This window comes from Tachypleus tridentatus, chromosome 3 (genome assembly GCF_004210375.1).
Source record: "Tachypleus tridentatus isolate NWPU-2018 chromosome 3, ASM421037v1, whole genome shotgun sequence".
NCBI classification, from domain to species: Eukaryota; Metazoa; Arthropoda; class Merostomata; order Xiphosura; family Limulidae; genus Tachypleus; species Tachypleus tridentatus.
Window position 1 is genome coordinate 97916424 of NC_134827.1, and position 15983 is coordinate 97932406.

General features: G+C 32.0%; 1 protein-coding gene across 1 annotated transcript; it reads left to right on the plus strand.

The window, feature by feature from the left end:
• Nucleotides 1-1905: 1905 nt before the first annotated feature.
• On the plus strand, nucleotides 1906-15753 carry LOC143247557 (cytochrome P450 3A41-like). Its single transcript, XM_076495831.1, has 13 exons — nucleotides 1906-2005; nucleotides 2634-2686; nucleotides 3278-3374; nucleotides 5794-5922; nucleotides 7016-7253; nucleotides 8396-8538; nucleotides 12073-12205; nucleotides 12844-12916; nucleotides 13945-14053; nucleotides 14262-14350; nucleotides 14795-14926; nucleotides 15080-15245; nucleotides 15463-15753. Exons 3-13 carry the CDS (start codon nucleotides 3300-3302, stop codon nucleotides 15538-15540), a joined length of 1365 nt encoding a protein of 454 aa, XP_076351946.1. The 5' UTR covers nucleotides 1906-2005; nucleotides 2634-2686; nucleotides 3278-3299; the 3' UTR covers nucleotides 15541-15753.
• The last annotated feature ends 230 nt before the right edge of the window (nucleotides 15754-15983 follow it).

Sequence of the window (15983 nt, forward strand, 5' to 3'; positions counted from 1 at the left end):
ATGATAAATGAATAAATTATAGAAAAGTAAAGATAAAGGTGGGCAACGTAAATGGCTTATAGTGATAGGTAAAATGTAATACATAAAAAACAAGCAAATTTACAATGAATAAAAGAAACGATAATTAATACCTTGTGGTACTTTGAATACCTGTGTATTAAATACGCTCGATACATTCACGATTGTATGTTTATATGATATCAACACATGCACGTTTGTAAAGAAAAACAAACAAAACTCCCAACCACAAAATTACGAAAACATACTCTAACCGCCAGGTGTCGCAGTCACACATTATAAAAATATAGTGAAAAAACTTCACCAAATAATAACCAGTAAAGATGATGTTGTTGGTCGTTACTGTTCTGTTGTTATTGGTGGTGACGTTATTCAGGTAGGTGGTTTTACAGACAACTAGATAGAAACTGTTTTGTTAACAAAACCAAACTAAGGTGATGACACAACAGGAAAACATTAACCTAATTAGTGATTAAGTAGAAATTACTACCTGGTGAGTTGAATGAAATAGATGGATCTACCAAGAATCAGAGGTTTCCTGGTTTATGTAGGTATTACATAGATTTTGCAACAAATATAAAAAAGTATTTATAATGTGAAACTTGAAGGATTTTAATTCTGAAACTAATACAGAAGTGAGATTTAAATATATTGATTTTTAATTTTCTAAGTACATCTAGAAATATTAAAACACAATTTGAATGTTTCACTTGAAAGGCTCTACTTTAGCACATTTAAACATCACATAATTATTTTAACCTTGACGTTTTTATTGTGATTCAAGTTAATACGAATGTTTTAATTTTTTACATCAGTTATTTGTTCCTTACGCCCCTCAGATAAATAATCCAAGAAAAACATCTTAATAACTTGAAAGTAAGACATAAACATATTTGTTACTCTTAATTTTGGTTTTATTTAAAGAGAACACTGTTGATGTGGGAACGTGATGAAGTACAACTAGTTTTATGAGGTTATCTTCATAACCGATGGTTTATTTTAATTTGTATGGATAAGAACTGTTTCCAACATTACCCATTAGACTGCTTTTTGAAACAAATACAACTGACTAAAACTGGTTTACTTGAAAGCTTTAACTTCTGTAACGTTATAATTAAAATTTCTATGACGTCACCAAGTTTGAACAAGATAATTGGTCACAAGTCATGTATACAGTGAGACCTCAATCATTTCCACTTTGTTGTGACTGCAGTTAATATTAAAGTCATAATTTGTTTACCCTAGTTATCTAACTATTCGTTGGTAAAAGAGTAGCCCAAGAGTTGGCGGTGGGTGGTGATGACTAGCTGCCTTCCCTCTATTCTTACACTGCTTTGCGGGAAATTCAAAACACAAAAAGAAACTTATCGCGCTCAAATAAAAAATTCTAGAAAGTCCTCTGCTTGTAATTTAGCATTTCAATGGATTATTTCAAACAATATACGAATATTTGTAACATGACGTAGGATGGGTAAGTTGAGGACCTTCCATTTCATGATTGCAAATATGGCGACGTTTATTGTTCTTTCAAGCTCTAAAGATACTGTAAGGTAGATGTACTGAAGAATTATTTAGTTATTAGAAACCATTGTAGCTGATTAATTTAGTCTGAGTAAGTAAAGTAATTGGTTTTCGTAATTACTCTTTGGGACCACCATGAATATTATTCATTTCGTATTTTAGTTCAGAACTTTGGTATGTTTCCATATTAGTTTAAAAGTAGAATTTAGGCACATTGAATTGTAAGTTTCCATACATTCAACTTGTTTTAATTCGAATTATCTGGTTGAGAATCACCACGTTATGTTTGTAATAACAGCTGGATGTGTGCAAGCATTTGTTATCAAACTAGTAAGAGTGACGTAACAGTTTTGTCTTGTTCTACCACAGGTGGCGACAGAAGAAGTTGTCTTTCTTTCAAAACCTTGACATTCCAGGACCAAAACCAAACCTTTTCTTTGGAAACTTGAGAGAATTTCAAACCAAGGTTTCGAAACAATATACTTGAATTCTAATATTTGAAACAAAATTCGAGAAAATCTATTATTCTAAGTTTAAATGAAGTTTCTTAGAAGTTCAAAAAATTTAAAAAAATCAACGGTTTGGGAGTTTTGAACTATCACATGAACATGTTTGGTTTCAGTTTTGTTTAAATATGAAATACAACAATTAAACATTTTACGACTTATAATGTTTCCTCTCAAGGTCTAAGTTTACAGAATAAGAATATTGGGATTTCAACATTTTAAAAACCAAGTAAAATATTGTAAAAAATGTAAAATGTGGGCTACGAAAAATAAGATAAAATAAGATTAATATCGATATAAACATTATATATAAATAGTTTAAACACGAAACGTGTGTAAAAGATCTATTTACAATTAAACAAAAACAAGGACTTGTTTTAATAGACTCTACTTTATAGAGTAAATTGTACTTGTACTACAGGATTAATAATTGTCAGTTTGTTGGCTCAAGCTTAATGATTCTCAGAAGTGTATTGTAAAGACGATTAACTTTATCATAATTGTTTTTGATGGATGACAGCGTTTGTTAAATTTTTACTTTATTTCCAACATACATAATTAATGTGTATATTTTTCTCTCTATTAAAGGGTGCTATTAAATGTCATGAAGAATGAATAAAAAAGTATGGGAAGATTTGTGGGTAAGTTGTTTTACAGCTTTCAGAAAATGACTAAATTGTTAACGTGAATTTTTATTTATTTATATGAGCGCCATCTATAAAACATACGTTGAAACTTTTCTCTAACTTCATTCTGTTAAAGCTAGACTTCATCAAGTACAAATATTAAAGACAGGTTTATACATAAAGACTATTGGTTCTTTCTGGGAAGTAACACGTATGAAACTGGACATGAATTTATATATATTTGTTCTAGTTTGTTGTTTTACAAACATAAATAAAATATTAAGAACAACATAAATGTGTTTAATATGAGGCTATATCTAACAAATTGAAAGAAAAGGTAAAAAATATCTTATTTGTGTTACTAACAAACTAATCATATGTAACACAGCATTATCCGAGATAGATAAAGATAATATATAATATACTAATACACATTTCTATCAGATATTTGCTTAATCCTTGACCAATAGAGATTATGTCTTATGTAAATATGTTTATCAAACATCCTTACACAATGTTAAAAGACCCCAAACAAATTAGAAAAGGTCCTGTTTCACATATCTTCTAGAACATCTGTTACTAAACACTGCATAATTTATTTCCTAGATACTACTTCGGACGATTACCTATGATTATCGTAGCGGATTTGGACCTTTTGAGACAAATTCAGATCAGGGATTTCCAAAAGTTTACTAGTAGACCGGTAAGAAAGCGCAACCTACAAACTAATTTGAAAATCACAAGTTTATTTTACTAAACAATGTCACACATGTAACATTTTAAGCAAGAAGGGTGCTGATAAGTGACAGTCTATTATAAGGATAAAAATGTGTCAATAATTAAACCATAACACTAAAATAACTGACAATTTCCTTTCCATAACTAGTTTATAATATTCTTACAGAAGTTAATCAGTTACTTTTTAATTAAGAATAAATATACAAAAATAAATATTTGTCCTTTCGACGTCACGGACATCGAAGCCAAACTCTAGTATTCTAAGTCTGCAGAAATACTTCTGTACTGTTGGGACACACACATGTTGCAAAGTCTAGTCTTGAATATTTTTCGCATTTTCATACAGGTGTTATGCGTGAAAGTTTGATAAAATTCTAATATTATATAAAACATTATGCACCTGTCTGTCTGTCTTTCGGTAACGCAATGAAGTCTTAGCAATATATTAGACTACTATTGATCGAAAATTAAAGCTATACTGGAGTAAAATATACAAGGAAATTACCTTTTTTAAAAAAAATGGATTTTTTGACAATTTGAAAAGATTTTTGCTTTGTTTTTTTTTTTATTTCGCGCAAATCTGCTCGACGGCTATCTTCGCTAGCCGGTCCTAATTTAGCAGTGTAAGACTAGAGGGAAGGCAGCTAGTCATCACCACCCACCACCAACTCTTGGGCTACTTTTTTACTAACAAATAGTGGGGGTAACCGTCACATTATAACGTTCAAACCCGCGACCCTCGGTTACGAGTCGAACGCCTTAATACGCTTGACCATGCCGGGCCAATTTGAAAATATATCTTTGTTGAATTGTCAATTTTCGACTGAAAGGACGTAAATATATTTTAGCAGACATTTTATGTAATGTATTGAAAGTTTATAAAAAGGTCTATCGTTAAGTCGTAGAACATTATTTATTGATGGTATTAAGAATAGTAAAGTTTAGCCCTGATTCAACTAAACCAAAAGTGTACATAAGTTACAGTATTGATTTACCTCGTTATCAAATATAATTTGTATTTAACAAAGGCTTAACTAGAGTTAGGACTAAAACAAGTGAAATTTTGGATTTAAGTGTCTACTAAAATAATTCTTTTGTATTACTAAAGAAATGCGGAATTAAAAGACGTACTGTTGTACTTTATTAATTTGGTCCCAGATGTTGTGAGGATCTCTGCTAGCATTTTTTTTTTATTAAAACCAACAATAAACACACAGAAGAATGGAAGACACGAACTTATCCAAAATAGTAAATGCAGTCGTACATCTTACACGATCAGTGAATCACTTAGAAAAATGTCTACCACACATCCATAAACATCATTAATTTTTGTTTCTCAATATGCCCCTATACTACTTTACGTCTGAGTGTTCAGCGGTAGAAATGAGGGCTTATAATGCTGAAAATAAGGTTTTGGTACTCGTAGTTGGTAGAACGCAGACAGCCCATTCTACAGTTCGCGCTTACAAGACACAAACCAAGACATTTATGAAACACTTTTCGACGAAACGTAATTATTGAGTTAACAGTAAGTGGTGAATTAATGTTCTTTAACCTGTTGACTGTCAAGTATTTCAGCTGCTACAATACAACTCTAATGCTTCTTCATTTTGTAACTTTCTTCGTGACGCCATTTTGGATAGAAAGTGAAACAATGTGTAAGTAGGTCAAATGCATGTATGGTGTTGACATCCAGCGTTGAAATTAGGCTTTTTTGAGAACGAATTAACTCGTCCGTGTTACCGATCGGCTTGGACGAGTTATCTTAAAATATTACAAATATTGTCGATAGTGTAGTTTTCAGTAACTTTCATTTCACTCTTCATCTTTACTTTAGACGTGTTTTACTTAACTAAGCTGTTCTTATGATAGTTTTATTATCATAGTTGCATTCTTATGATAGTTGTATTATTATAGTTATATTCTTATGATAGTTGTATTATAAAAGTTATATTCTTATGATAGTTGTATTATTGTTGCTATATTCTTATGATAGTTGTATAATTATAGTTGTATTCTTATGATAGTTGTATTATTATAGTTATATTCTTATGATGGTTGTATTATTATTGTTATATTATTATTATAGTTGTATTATTGTTGTTATATTCTTATGATAATTTTATTATTATTGTTCTATTCTTATGATAATTGTATTATTATTGTTCTATTCTTACGATAATTCTATTATTATTGTAGTTGTATTCTTATGATAGTTGTATTATGGTAGTTGTATTATGATAGTTTTATTATTCTAGTTGTATTCTTATGATAGTTGTATTATGGTAGTTGTATTATGATAGTTTTATTATTCTAGTTGTATTCTTATGATAGTTGTATCTCATCAACTGCTTAAACGTATAAAATCACTCTTATCTCCACAGATGTTAATCCCTGGATGTATTCAGCCAATTAAAGAATTTCAAGCACAGTTTGTTTACAAACGTGGAAAACACTGGAAGGGAGTTCGTAGTCTCATCACTCCAACCTTCAGTTCCAGTAAGATGAAACAGGTAAGTATTGTATTTAGTCTACAACTTAAACATTGTTTTAACACGTTCTTGAAACAGTAACTATGGTCAGACACTTCTTACATACATCTATATTATCATCTTTTACACGTTTAAACAATACTGTAGAGATTACAGTGTGATAATACCATTTTAATTACAAATATAATTTTGATGGGAATAGCCTTAACAATATTAAGGAAGAAATAGATTTATTTTTCTGGTTCATTTGTCCTTTAACTAATCCAACCTAAGTGTTGCTGCTCTAGAGGCAGGACAAAAGAGAAAAAAAAAATTAGGTTGTATCTACAGAAATATTGAATATAAAATATTATAATATTATCGTAGACGTCACTGGTTAAAGAACATATAGTTATGTTTAGTTTCGGGATCCGTGACATAGATAGCACCATAAACTAATGAAACAAGATTATAAAACATAGGATGGCTACTAAGATGACAAGTCGATAGAAATGGTTTCATTCGAGGTTAGGTCAAAATTTCTAACTTTGTTTTCTTGTAAAAAAATAGCATAAGAGATGTAGAAGGCGTACAATTGAAGTCTTTATGATTGTTTTAAAAAATGATAATTTTAATTCTTTTCGTATGTAATGGTGAGAATGGTAAGATTACAGGACACGGATATACATTTGGTAAGATAGAGGCTATTTAATATAGCTTTATTTTTCTAACAAGATGGTTGGTCTTCAAACGGGTCCCCTTCAAATGTGTTAGAAGCAATTACTTTAAGGGAGGTTGAAGGAAAGTTTGATTACTATTTGAATTATAGGTGATGACATCGAGTTTGTCAGTGTTTAGTTTAATTTAATAGGTAGGACAATCTAGATGGACCAGATGGTTCTTTGCTGCCTTTGATGCAATGTTACATAATTTAAGTTTAACGTTGATTAGTTTTACTTGAAATAAAATCAGGTTTGTAATTTTACACATAATCTTACGTTAATATAGATATGTATAATTTTATAATTATTATATTTATAAATACTTAATATAGTAAGGGTAATTCTATACATTTAATTTTAGGCTTCTTGTAATTAATTATACAGTCTGTAATACAGTCTAATTTGGGTTTCAGATGACACCAATCTTGCAGAAATGCCTTGAGGTCCTAATGGAAAAAATTGCCAAAAAATCCCAAACAGAGGAAGACTTCGATATATACGAGATGTACCAAGAATTAACCGTTGATGCCATTGGTCAAACGGTTTTTGGAATCCAGACGAATGTCCAGCATAATCCAAACAATCCCTTTCTAACCAACTCCAGAGCTGTTGCCAACACTCAGACTTCCGGGTTCTTAATATTTTTATTACGTATGTTTGAGTTAGGTTTAATTTCGTTCAAAAGGTGAATTTTGGTTCTTTGTTTCCACCAGTCGTTTATTTTTCCAGTTTGTTTTCCAAAGTTAAATATATCCAATAAACAAGAGCCTGCTGTATTACAAACACATTTTCAAACAAAGATTAGAAACTGCAGAGTGTGTGACATCAATGTCTAATATACAATCAGAATAATAACTGAAAAATAGACTATCGAAAATGAAAGTATCGAATCCTCACATTTGCGGCAATTGTTATTACACCTACACAGTACTAGTAATAAGAATACACCACACATATATATCGAATAACGATATTAATTTAATTAATGTACTAATTAATTTCATTTTATCTTTTTTACTGTAAGATATCAAAAATATTTAACATTCCGTTAAGAATTTCTTATTAAGCAAAAACATGTGTTTGACTCTGTACGTGTTTCATAACTTCTATTGAGAGTTAACATTATTTATCCTTACTCTCAGTCTCTTCAGAAGACAATATGAAATATTCATTGTAAAAAATTAATAAAAATATAGTTAATGTAACTGAATAATTCATAAATTACTTCGTAATCTCTAAATTTCATCTGAACCAAATTTTAATAAAACCTTAGATTTTACAATTGCAAAGTACATAATGGAAATACTAAAGATCCCATAATTCTTATTACGTAGGTCATTTTGTAAAGAACAGGATACACAAGAGATGGGATTTTAAGAGGGAATGAGGATCTTGTAAGAATGAATCTTCGTTTTAAAAATGTATATCAGAACGCCTGGAATGGGTGTTATCACCTTCATTGTCAAGCAGAGAACAACGTTTCGACCTTCCGAGGTCATCTTCAGGTTAACCTAGGAAGGTTGAAACGTTGTTCTCTCCTTATCAATAATAATGTTAATACCCATACCAGCTGTTCTGAGATACATTTTATTTTAAATGGGTTTCTCGTCATAAAGAAAAAAACTCTGTTTTAACGCTTCTTGTGATATACATAATGTCAAATTTTCAAGTTCTGAACAAAATTAAATTACTTCTGAGCGGAGCATAAGTTGAATGTTTTAATCTTTGTATGTAAAAAATTGTTCATATAGAAGTTTCAATGGAGATTTACTAAAAAACGACCTTGATTTTAGTGTGTTTTCCTGAGCTATATTGCATCCTTTATCCATTGCGAACACTGGTGGATTTCATATGGCATCAGATATTCTCAACTCCAGGAATATCCTTAATCGAAGGAGTCACGAAAGTAACAGAGGAAAGACGACAAAATCCAGCAGTAAGAACGTTTCTGTCTTTCATCATATAGATAATAACTGTTACTTTTACTAAATATTCGGGAAGAGACAATTCCAAGTCAATTAGTCATAAACAACTCTAACTCTGAAGTGGTTTTTGAAGTAATTTAATTTAAAGAACAGAGTTTATTATCATCATCAGATATCAATATCTACTGCATGTGATAAAACTGGACTTTTATTAAGTAGATCTGAGAACTGATACAATAATTTCGTGATGACGAGAAATCCACTTGAAGTGATAGTGTATCTCAAGACGGCTGGTATGGGTGTTAAAACGTTTATTAAAATAAAGTAAAGAACAGCGTTTCCACCTTCTTAGGTCATCTTTAGGTTAACAAAGAGAGTTTTCAACTGACCGTTGCCGGGCACATGTGTTAGGGAGGAGAATGTAAACGGTTGCAGGATTGTAGGGGGCGCTGCAGTATATGTTAGGTTATTAATTAGTATAGGTAGAAAGGTGTTAATTTATATTGGTTTAATTGTGGTTTTGGCTCAACATGGCCAAGTGGGTTAAGGCGTTCAATTCGTAATCTGAGGGTCGCGGGTTCGAATCCCCGTCGCACCAAACATGCTCCCCCTTTCAGCAGTGGGGACGTTATAATGTGACGGTCAATCCCACTATTCGTTGGTAAAAGACTAGCCCATCACTAGGCGGGGGTTGGTGATGATTAGCTGCCTTCCTTCTAGTCTTACACTGCTAAATTAGGGACCGCTAGCACAAACAGCGCTGGTGTAGCTTTGCCCAAAATTTTAAAAAAAATTGTTTTAGTTATTCTGTAAGTAGGGCTTCTCTCGTTTAGTTTATATTTATTTTCCTACTTACTGTGTGAGTGTTTTCTATGGCTATGTTTATTAGATTTGTAGTGTTCAAAAACCTGTGAAGGTATTATTATTGTGTGCTTTTATACTGGTTTCCATTTTTCTGCTTCTTTCTCCAATATTGAAGTCGTGACAGTTGTTGCATTTTTTTTTATAAATAATGTTGGTGTTCTGTTTGTCAGTGTACTTTTTACATGGTATGGACTTTATTTTTGTAACCTGGTTTTGAATACATTGGGTGTTTAGTGGAATGTTGTGTTTTGTTATAAGTTTTTTTCTAAATGTTGGTTATTTTTTCGCTGATGTCGGGAACATATGGTATGCAACAGTATAAGGTTTTGTATCTTGTTGTATATTGGGATTTATTGTTTGTTTGTTGTTGGTCTAGGTGTGTGAGTATAATTTCTGTAAGAGTTTTTTAGGAAATTTGTTGATGTTGATGAAGTGTTGTTTTATTTTGTTTATTTCATCATTAATTTTATCAGGTGAACATAGTTTTGTGGCTGTGTTTATTTGGTTTCTTAATATGTTCAGTTTTTGTTTTCTTTCATGGACGTTTATTAAGTAGACCTGAAAGTTATACAATAATTTTAAGCCTGAACGACGTGTTATGTTTATTTAAGTTAAGTGTCAAGTTAAGAAATCCCTAAGGTTTGATTTACTTATCTCGAATTATTCTGTTCTATATTGAAAATATGAAATGTTTTTTATCAGTATCGAACCTCTAATGTTGTATGATTCGATCCGCAGCCTAACACACTAGACACGAGGTCATACTTGGTTTGAGTGAAGAACAAGTTAATTTCACACTATGCAACAAAATTGTTACTTTTTCTTGTTCCTGGGCAGAAAGTGCTATTTCCTAATTGCTTATGCCTGAAGTAAATGGAAAAGACCTATTTTTCTCTTCAAACTTTGCTTTTGTGACCTGGGTAATGAAATTTTTAAATGTACCCATTTTCCAGAACATTCCAGGCAGATTCAGTGCTGAGTTGGTGATAGAGAATTTTCTCGAACTTACAAGAATTTTCAAGAACTTTCTAGAATGTTATAGAACTTACAAGAATTTTCAAGAATGAAAGTATGCAAGTCACAAGTCAAAGGAGGCGTCACCGATATTTTTCAAACTTCTTCATTCGTCAAAATGAACTCTGCTTTTGCCACTGGTTTGTGTTGTAACCACTGTATCTGGTTTGTTTGAGGCAATTGGAATCAGAACAAATGGCAACTCTTCATTGACAGCCCATCCAGAAGCTTTAAAGCTGTGCTGCTTAACCACGGGAATAAGTATCCATTTCTATCTCTGGCTCGTTCGGTTTATCTCAAAGATGAATACAACAACGTCAAGAGCTTGCTAGAAGCCTTGAAGTATGATGACTATGGCTGGGAGGTTATCGGAGACTTCAAAATGGTGGTATTCTTGATGGGTCTCCAAGGAGGCTTTAACAAGTTTTACTGTTATCTTTGCCTTTGGGACAGCAGGGACACCGCAGCGCATTACAACAGGAAGCACTGGCCACAACGGACCAAGTTCTCTGTGAGGAGGCACAATGTCAAGTGTGAGCCACGAGTGTCCCTACAGAAGGTGTTGTTTCCACTATTGCACATAAAATTGGGTCTCATGAAACAATTTGTCACAGCTCTTGATAAGGAGTCTGCAGCCTTCAAGCACCTTCGTGACTTTTTACCTAAGCTGTCTGAGGCAAAGGTCAAAGCTGGTGTCTTCGTTGGTTGAGGCTCCGGTGAGAACTACGGGAAAATGGCCTGCAGAATATCCCTGAAAGTCCAAATACTCAGAGGAGCAAGGCGAGCGTTCCACCATGATATACTAGACTTTGGACGCCGCTACTGAGGGGCGTATAACGAAAATATGATGGGAGACTATATTTGGGGGCTGATACGTGAAAGTGATTTACATTACAGTCACAAATTTTGAAAAACTACTCACTACCAAACATTTTTGAACAACTTTAGTATAAATACATGTAAATCTTGATTCATATGTTGTTTTATTCAGACCTTATGTAAATGAAAATGTGCAAATTTGCCTGTTTTTACATATAAAATAGGTTAATTTCTAAATCTCATTAATCAGGTCACAAAAAAAAGTTTTTACGGAATAATGGCCACTTTTTGTACTTTTACAAAATAAGCAATTGAGAAATAATACATACTATCTGGGAACAAAATTTGTGTTACATTCAGAAAATCAGTTGTCAACAACTCTAAAAAGTGCATGAATAACAAACGAATTCAATAAAATACTGTTGTTGGACATTTACGTGTTTCTTTTGATGACAAATGTAAAACTGGATCTATCAAAAATATATTCAATATTTGATATTTAATTAATTTCATTTTATTAATTGATAAAAAAAATATATTCAATAAAATATTACTGTTTAAATGTGTATTTTAATGGTGTTGTTTTGAATTAAGCACAAAGCTACACAATGGGCTATCTGTGCTTTGCCCACTACGGTTTTTAGCTTTGTTAGTCCGCAGACATACCGCTGAGCCACTGGGGGGTTATTTTAATGACAAATGTAAGTTACACTCGTAATGACAAACGGACTATAGCACCTTGATACAATAATTAGGAAGTTATTGTTAAATATTTTCGAAACTTTGTAAAATCGTTTTATTGGTTAATCACCACGTTATGTATATATAAATGTTTTCTCTTTTTTTAGCTTCAAAGATCTGATCTTCTGCAGATGATGTTGGATGCTAGAATGGCTAAAGAAGACATTGAAAATGTCACTGTTAAACACCTGACAGCTGGTGAAGACAAGCCAACAAAAGATGTTTCTAATGATAACAAAGGTGAACATAAAAAAGAATAAAAACAAACTACATTCTTAAATGATCTACAATAATGACCAAGATACGAGTCTCTGAGAAACAGTTTTCATTCAACAACTACATTTAATGTTATAGTCTAGTAACGTCAGTTTATCGAATTGTTGCATCGATGTAATGTTACATGTGAATTTCAGGTCGTTGACTGAATATATATATGAATTTAACGTGTATTTAATTACCTAGAATTGCAATTAGTAACCTGGTAACAATTTTGTAGGTCATAGGTTTATTAGACCCTCGTTGTACGAGAAATTGGTCAAGCATAATATTTACTGTTTCATGTGATAATTATTATTCTATAGAACATCACTTGGTACTGTGACGTTGTAATTTGATTCTGATACCCTTCTGCTCTCTACCTTTTAACAAACTGTTGTACATATTTACTAAACATTTGAAACTTCGATTCATTTGTAAAGATCACATGTTTACATCTTTACTTATTCCACTGATCGTGAACCAATACTCTCTTGATTTTCTTTTGTTTACTTTGTCTCGGCAGTGGTTATTCAGCAACTAATAGTCCATCCAGACCAGGTCATGTTACTATATTTTACCTGTATTTCGTTGTATACACGTTTGTACATTTATTTGATCAGACGAGAAGAAACAGATGAAGTTTAGTACAGATGTGGAAATTAAAGCAAATTGTATCACTTTCTTATTGGCTGGGTAAGTCTCTTGCTCACCTATTATGGTAAGTACAACATTTATGTAAATTTACTGTACTTACACTATATAGTATGTGTATGGTTAACTGTATTATAAAAGAAGCAAGTGACGTGTTTTTTTTAGCACTGTATGTAAAAAATATCTTTCAAATATTCATATTTGTCTAATGATGACATATCCCAGTCGACAACACTGGTAAACTTAAGTAACAATGAACGTCTTTATAACATTCTGTAAAATTGGCGGAATGAAGTTCATACACCAACTGTGAAAGTAGTAGGAAGCAAAGGGAGCTTCATTGTGGAGTGTTTTGGTTTTGGTTTGTTTTGAATTTCGCGCAAAGCTACATGAAAGCTCTCTGCGCTCGCCGTCCCTAATTTAGCAGTGTAAGACTAGAGGGATGGCAGCTAGTCATCATCACCCATCGCCAACTCTTGGGCTACTCTTTTACCAACGAATAGTGAGATTAACTGTCACTATGTAACGCTCCTGCGGCTGAAAGGACTAGCATGTTTTGTGTTACGGAGATTCGAAGTTGCGACCTTGCGATTACGAGTCAAGTGTCATAACGACCAGTCCATGCCGGACCATGTTGTGGAGTGATGACTGTTACTATGATAACTACTTCCTTGTACTCTCATCGGATTGGCTGTTGGGAAGTTGAAACCAGTTTGTTCGTTTGTTTTTACTTTTGTTTTTCTATGTGCGGAATGATGAGGAATTGTAGTGATATTTAAGTCTTAACAAAATTATCCGTTTGTATCTCTTCAATAAGGTTATATGTGCTTCTGTGTTTTCTTATAGCAAAGCCACATCGAACTATCTGCTGAGCCCAACGAGAAGAATCGAATCCCTGATTTTAGCGTTGTAAATCCGTAGGATTACTGCTGTACTAGCGGTGAGCATGAGGTTACGATTCTGTAAAATTATTATTATTTGAATATTCAATATGTTTATGCCGCGTTTCTACTTATTACACATAAATAATAGATACAAAATATGTTTATCAGTTTTCTTTAATTCAACAGCTATGAAACAACAAGTACAGCTCTCGCTTTCACAACCCATATACTGGTCAACCGACAAGATGTCCAGGAAAAGATTCGTGAAGAAATAAACGATGTCATAGGACAAGATGTAAGACCTGAATTTTATTTGTATCTAACATATAAAGTAGAATTCTGGACTAAAATCTTCAATAATTTCTGTTTTAAAACATTTTCAATAGATTGTTATTCTCAAGTGTTTGAAAAAGTTTGTAGTCAATTTATTGTAAATACATTTTTAACGTGATTTCAAACCGATATATTATTTATTTCATTTCTTTCTTAATACTGTTTTTTAGGGTGTCTTAGATTACAACACAGTGAACAAACTGCAATATTTAGACCAAGTTTTCTCAGAATCTCTGCGAGTGTATCCGCCAATTATCACGTGAGTTTGATTTTCATTCAATTCAAAATGGCGTCATTTATCAAAAAAACGTCATTTTATCGTATAAATCATACAAAGCTGTGTTTATAAATAATCTAAGTGATTTTATCTGTTTTAGTTTAATTCGCGTAAATCATTTAGTTTTTTTATAATGAGTAATTTCTAAGGATACTTAAGTACAATGTTTAAAAATATTGATTTGGTATTGCAATGTTTTCTCTTAATGATGCAAAAACAGTGATATTTTCAGGTTCCAAAATTAACAGAATTACTTATGTCAAAATTATTTATCGATACCTTTACCAGTGAAAACATGTGAGGATTTCCTCGATTCAATTTGAAAGAGATGCTATTCTATTGGATAGTGATAATTATCTTCCACTACCTCCTGACGATGCTAAACGAGCAATGAGACAAGGAGTGCATGTATTTTATTTTTTATAGGTTTGTCAACAGATTTTCTGACCAGCTAGGTGATTTCAAAATTCCCAAAGACACTACCATACAGGTGCCTGTTTGGCATTTTCAACACGATCCAGAGATCTGGTCTGAGCCATACGAGTTTAAACCTGAGAGGTAAACACTAAGTAGCTAATACATACCTATAACTTTGTGTTATTTTTACACATTTATTAATATTTTTCTTCGGAAACATTTCTTTTAATTTAGAGAAAGAATTATGAACATGTATAATTTGAAACTCAATTCTTATAATGTCATGATATACAGGTTTCTCCCTGAAAATAAGAAGGATATCCACCCTATGGCCTATCAAGCGTTTGGATCTGGACCGCGAAACTGTGTTGGCATGAAAATGGGGCAACTGCATGCCAAACTAGCTTTGGCTAGAATCTTACGCGGCTACAAAGTAGTTCCTTCTGAAAAAACGGAAATTGTAAGTTTCTCATTTTAGAATATAGAGAAGTGAAAACAAAACAAGTTTATTCACAAACATAGTTATATGAAAATTATAATTTTCTTACAAATAATGCAATAAGTACATAAAGATAAATCACGAAGTAAATATTAAAATAAGTATAAAAATAAAATATTACTTATGATCAGATTTAAACTGTGTAGCAGAGATTTTTTACTTATTTCTTGTGTTTCAGGGACAAATGCAATATAAGATCAAGTTTCTAACCATTGGTCCAGTACATGGCATTCATGTGAAAGTCGTTCCTGTTTAGTGATGGCCTCTAGTGGAAAGAACTATTCATATAAAATAAGAGTTCTTTAATTATCTTCGTAAATATATCAGCTGAATCATTAATATTATTTACTCTATTTTTGTGGACTTTAGTTTTGAACGAAAATGTGTTACTTAGTTTCTGTATTGATGGGTGGAGGTGTATTTATATAATTAAAATAAAGTGATTGATGTTACGTACGGTTCTTGTTATAATTAATCTTTGTGGATTTGTAATACACTGGAAACATAAGTTTGTAAAAGTTTGTAATGCGATTATTTACTATTTCGTAATGATGCGTGTGAAAGGTTGATTTGAAAAGTTTCAGAAAGGATTCAGCGAATAATTTGTTTTTTTTTCACAAAATTTTTTTCTATGGATGTTGAAGGTTCATTAAGATGGCGAGGAATTATATATTTATGTAAATTCTCTGCAAAAACTAG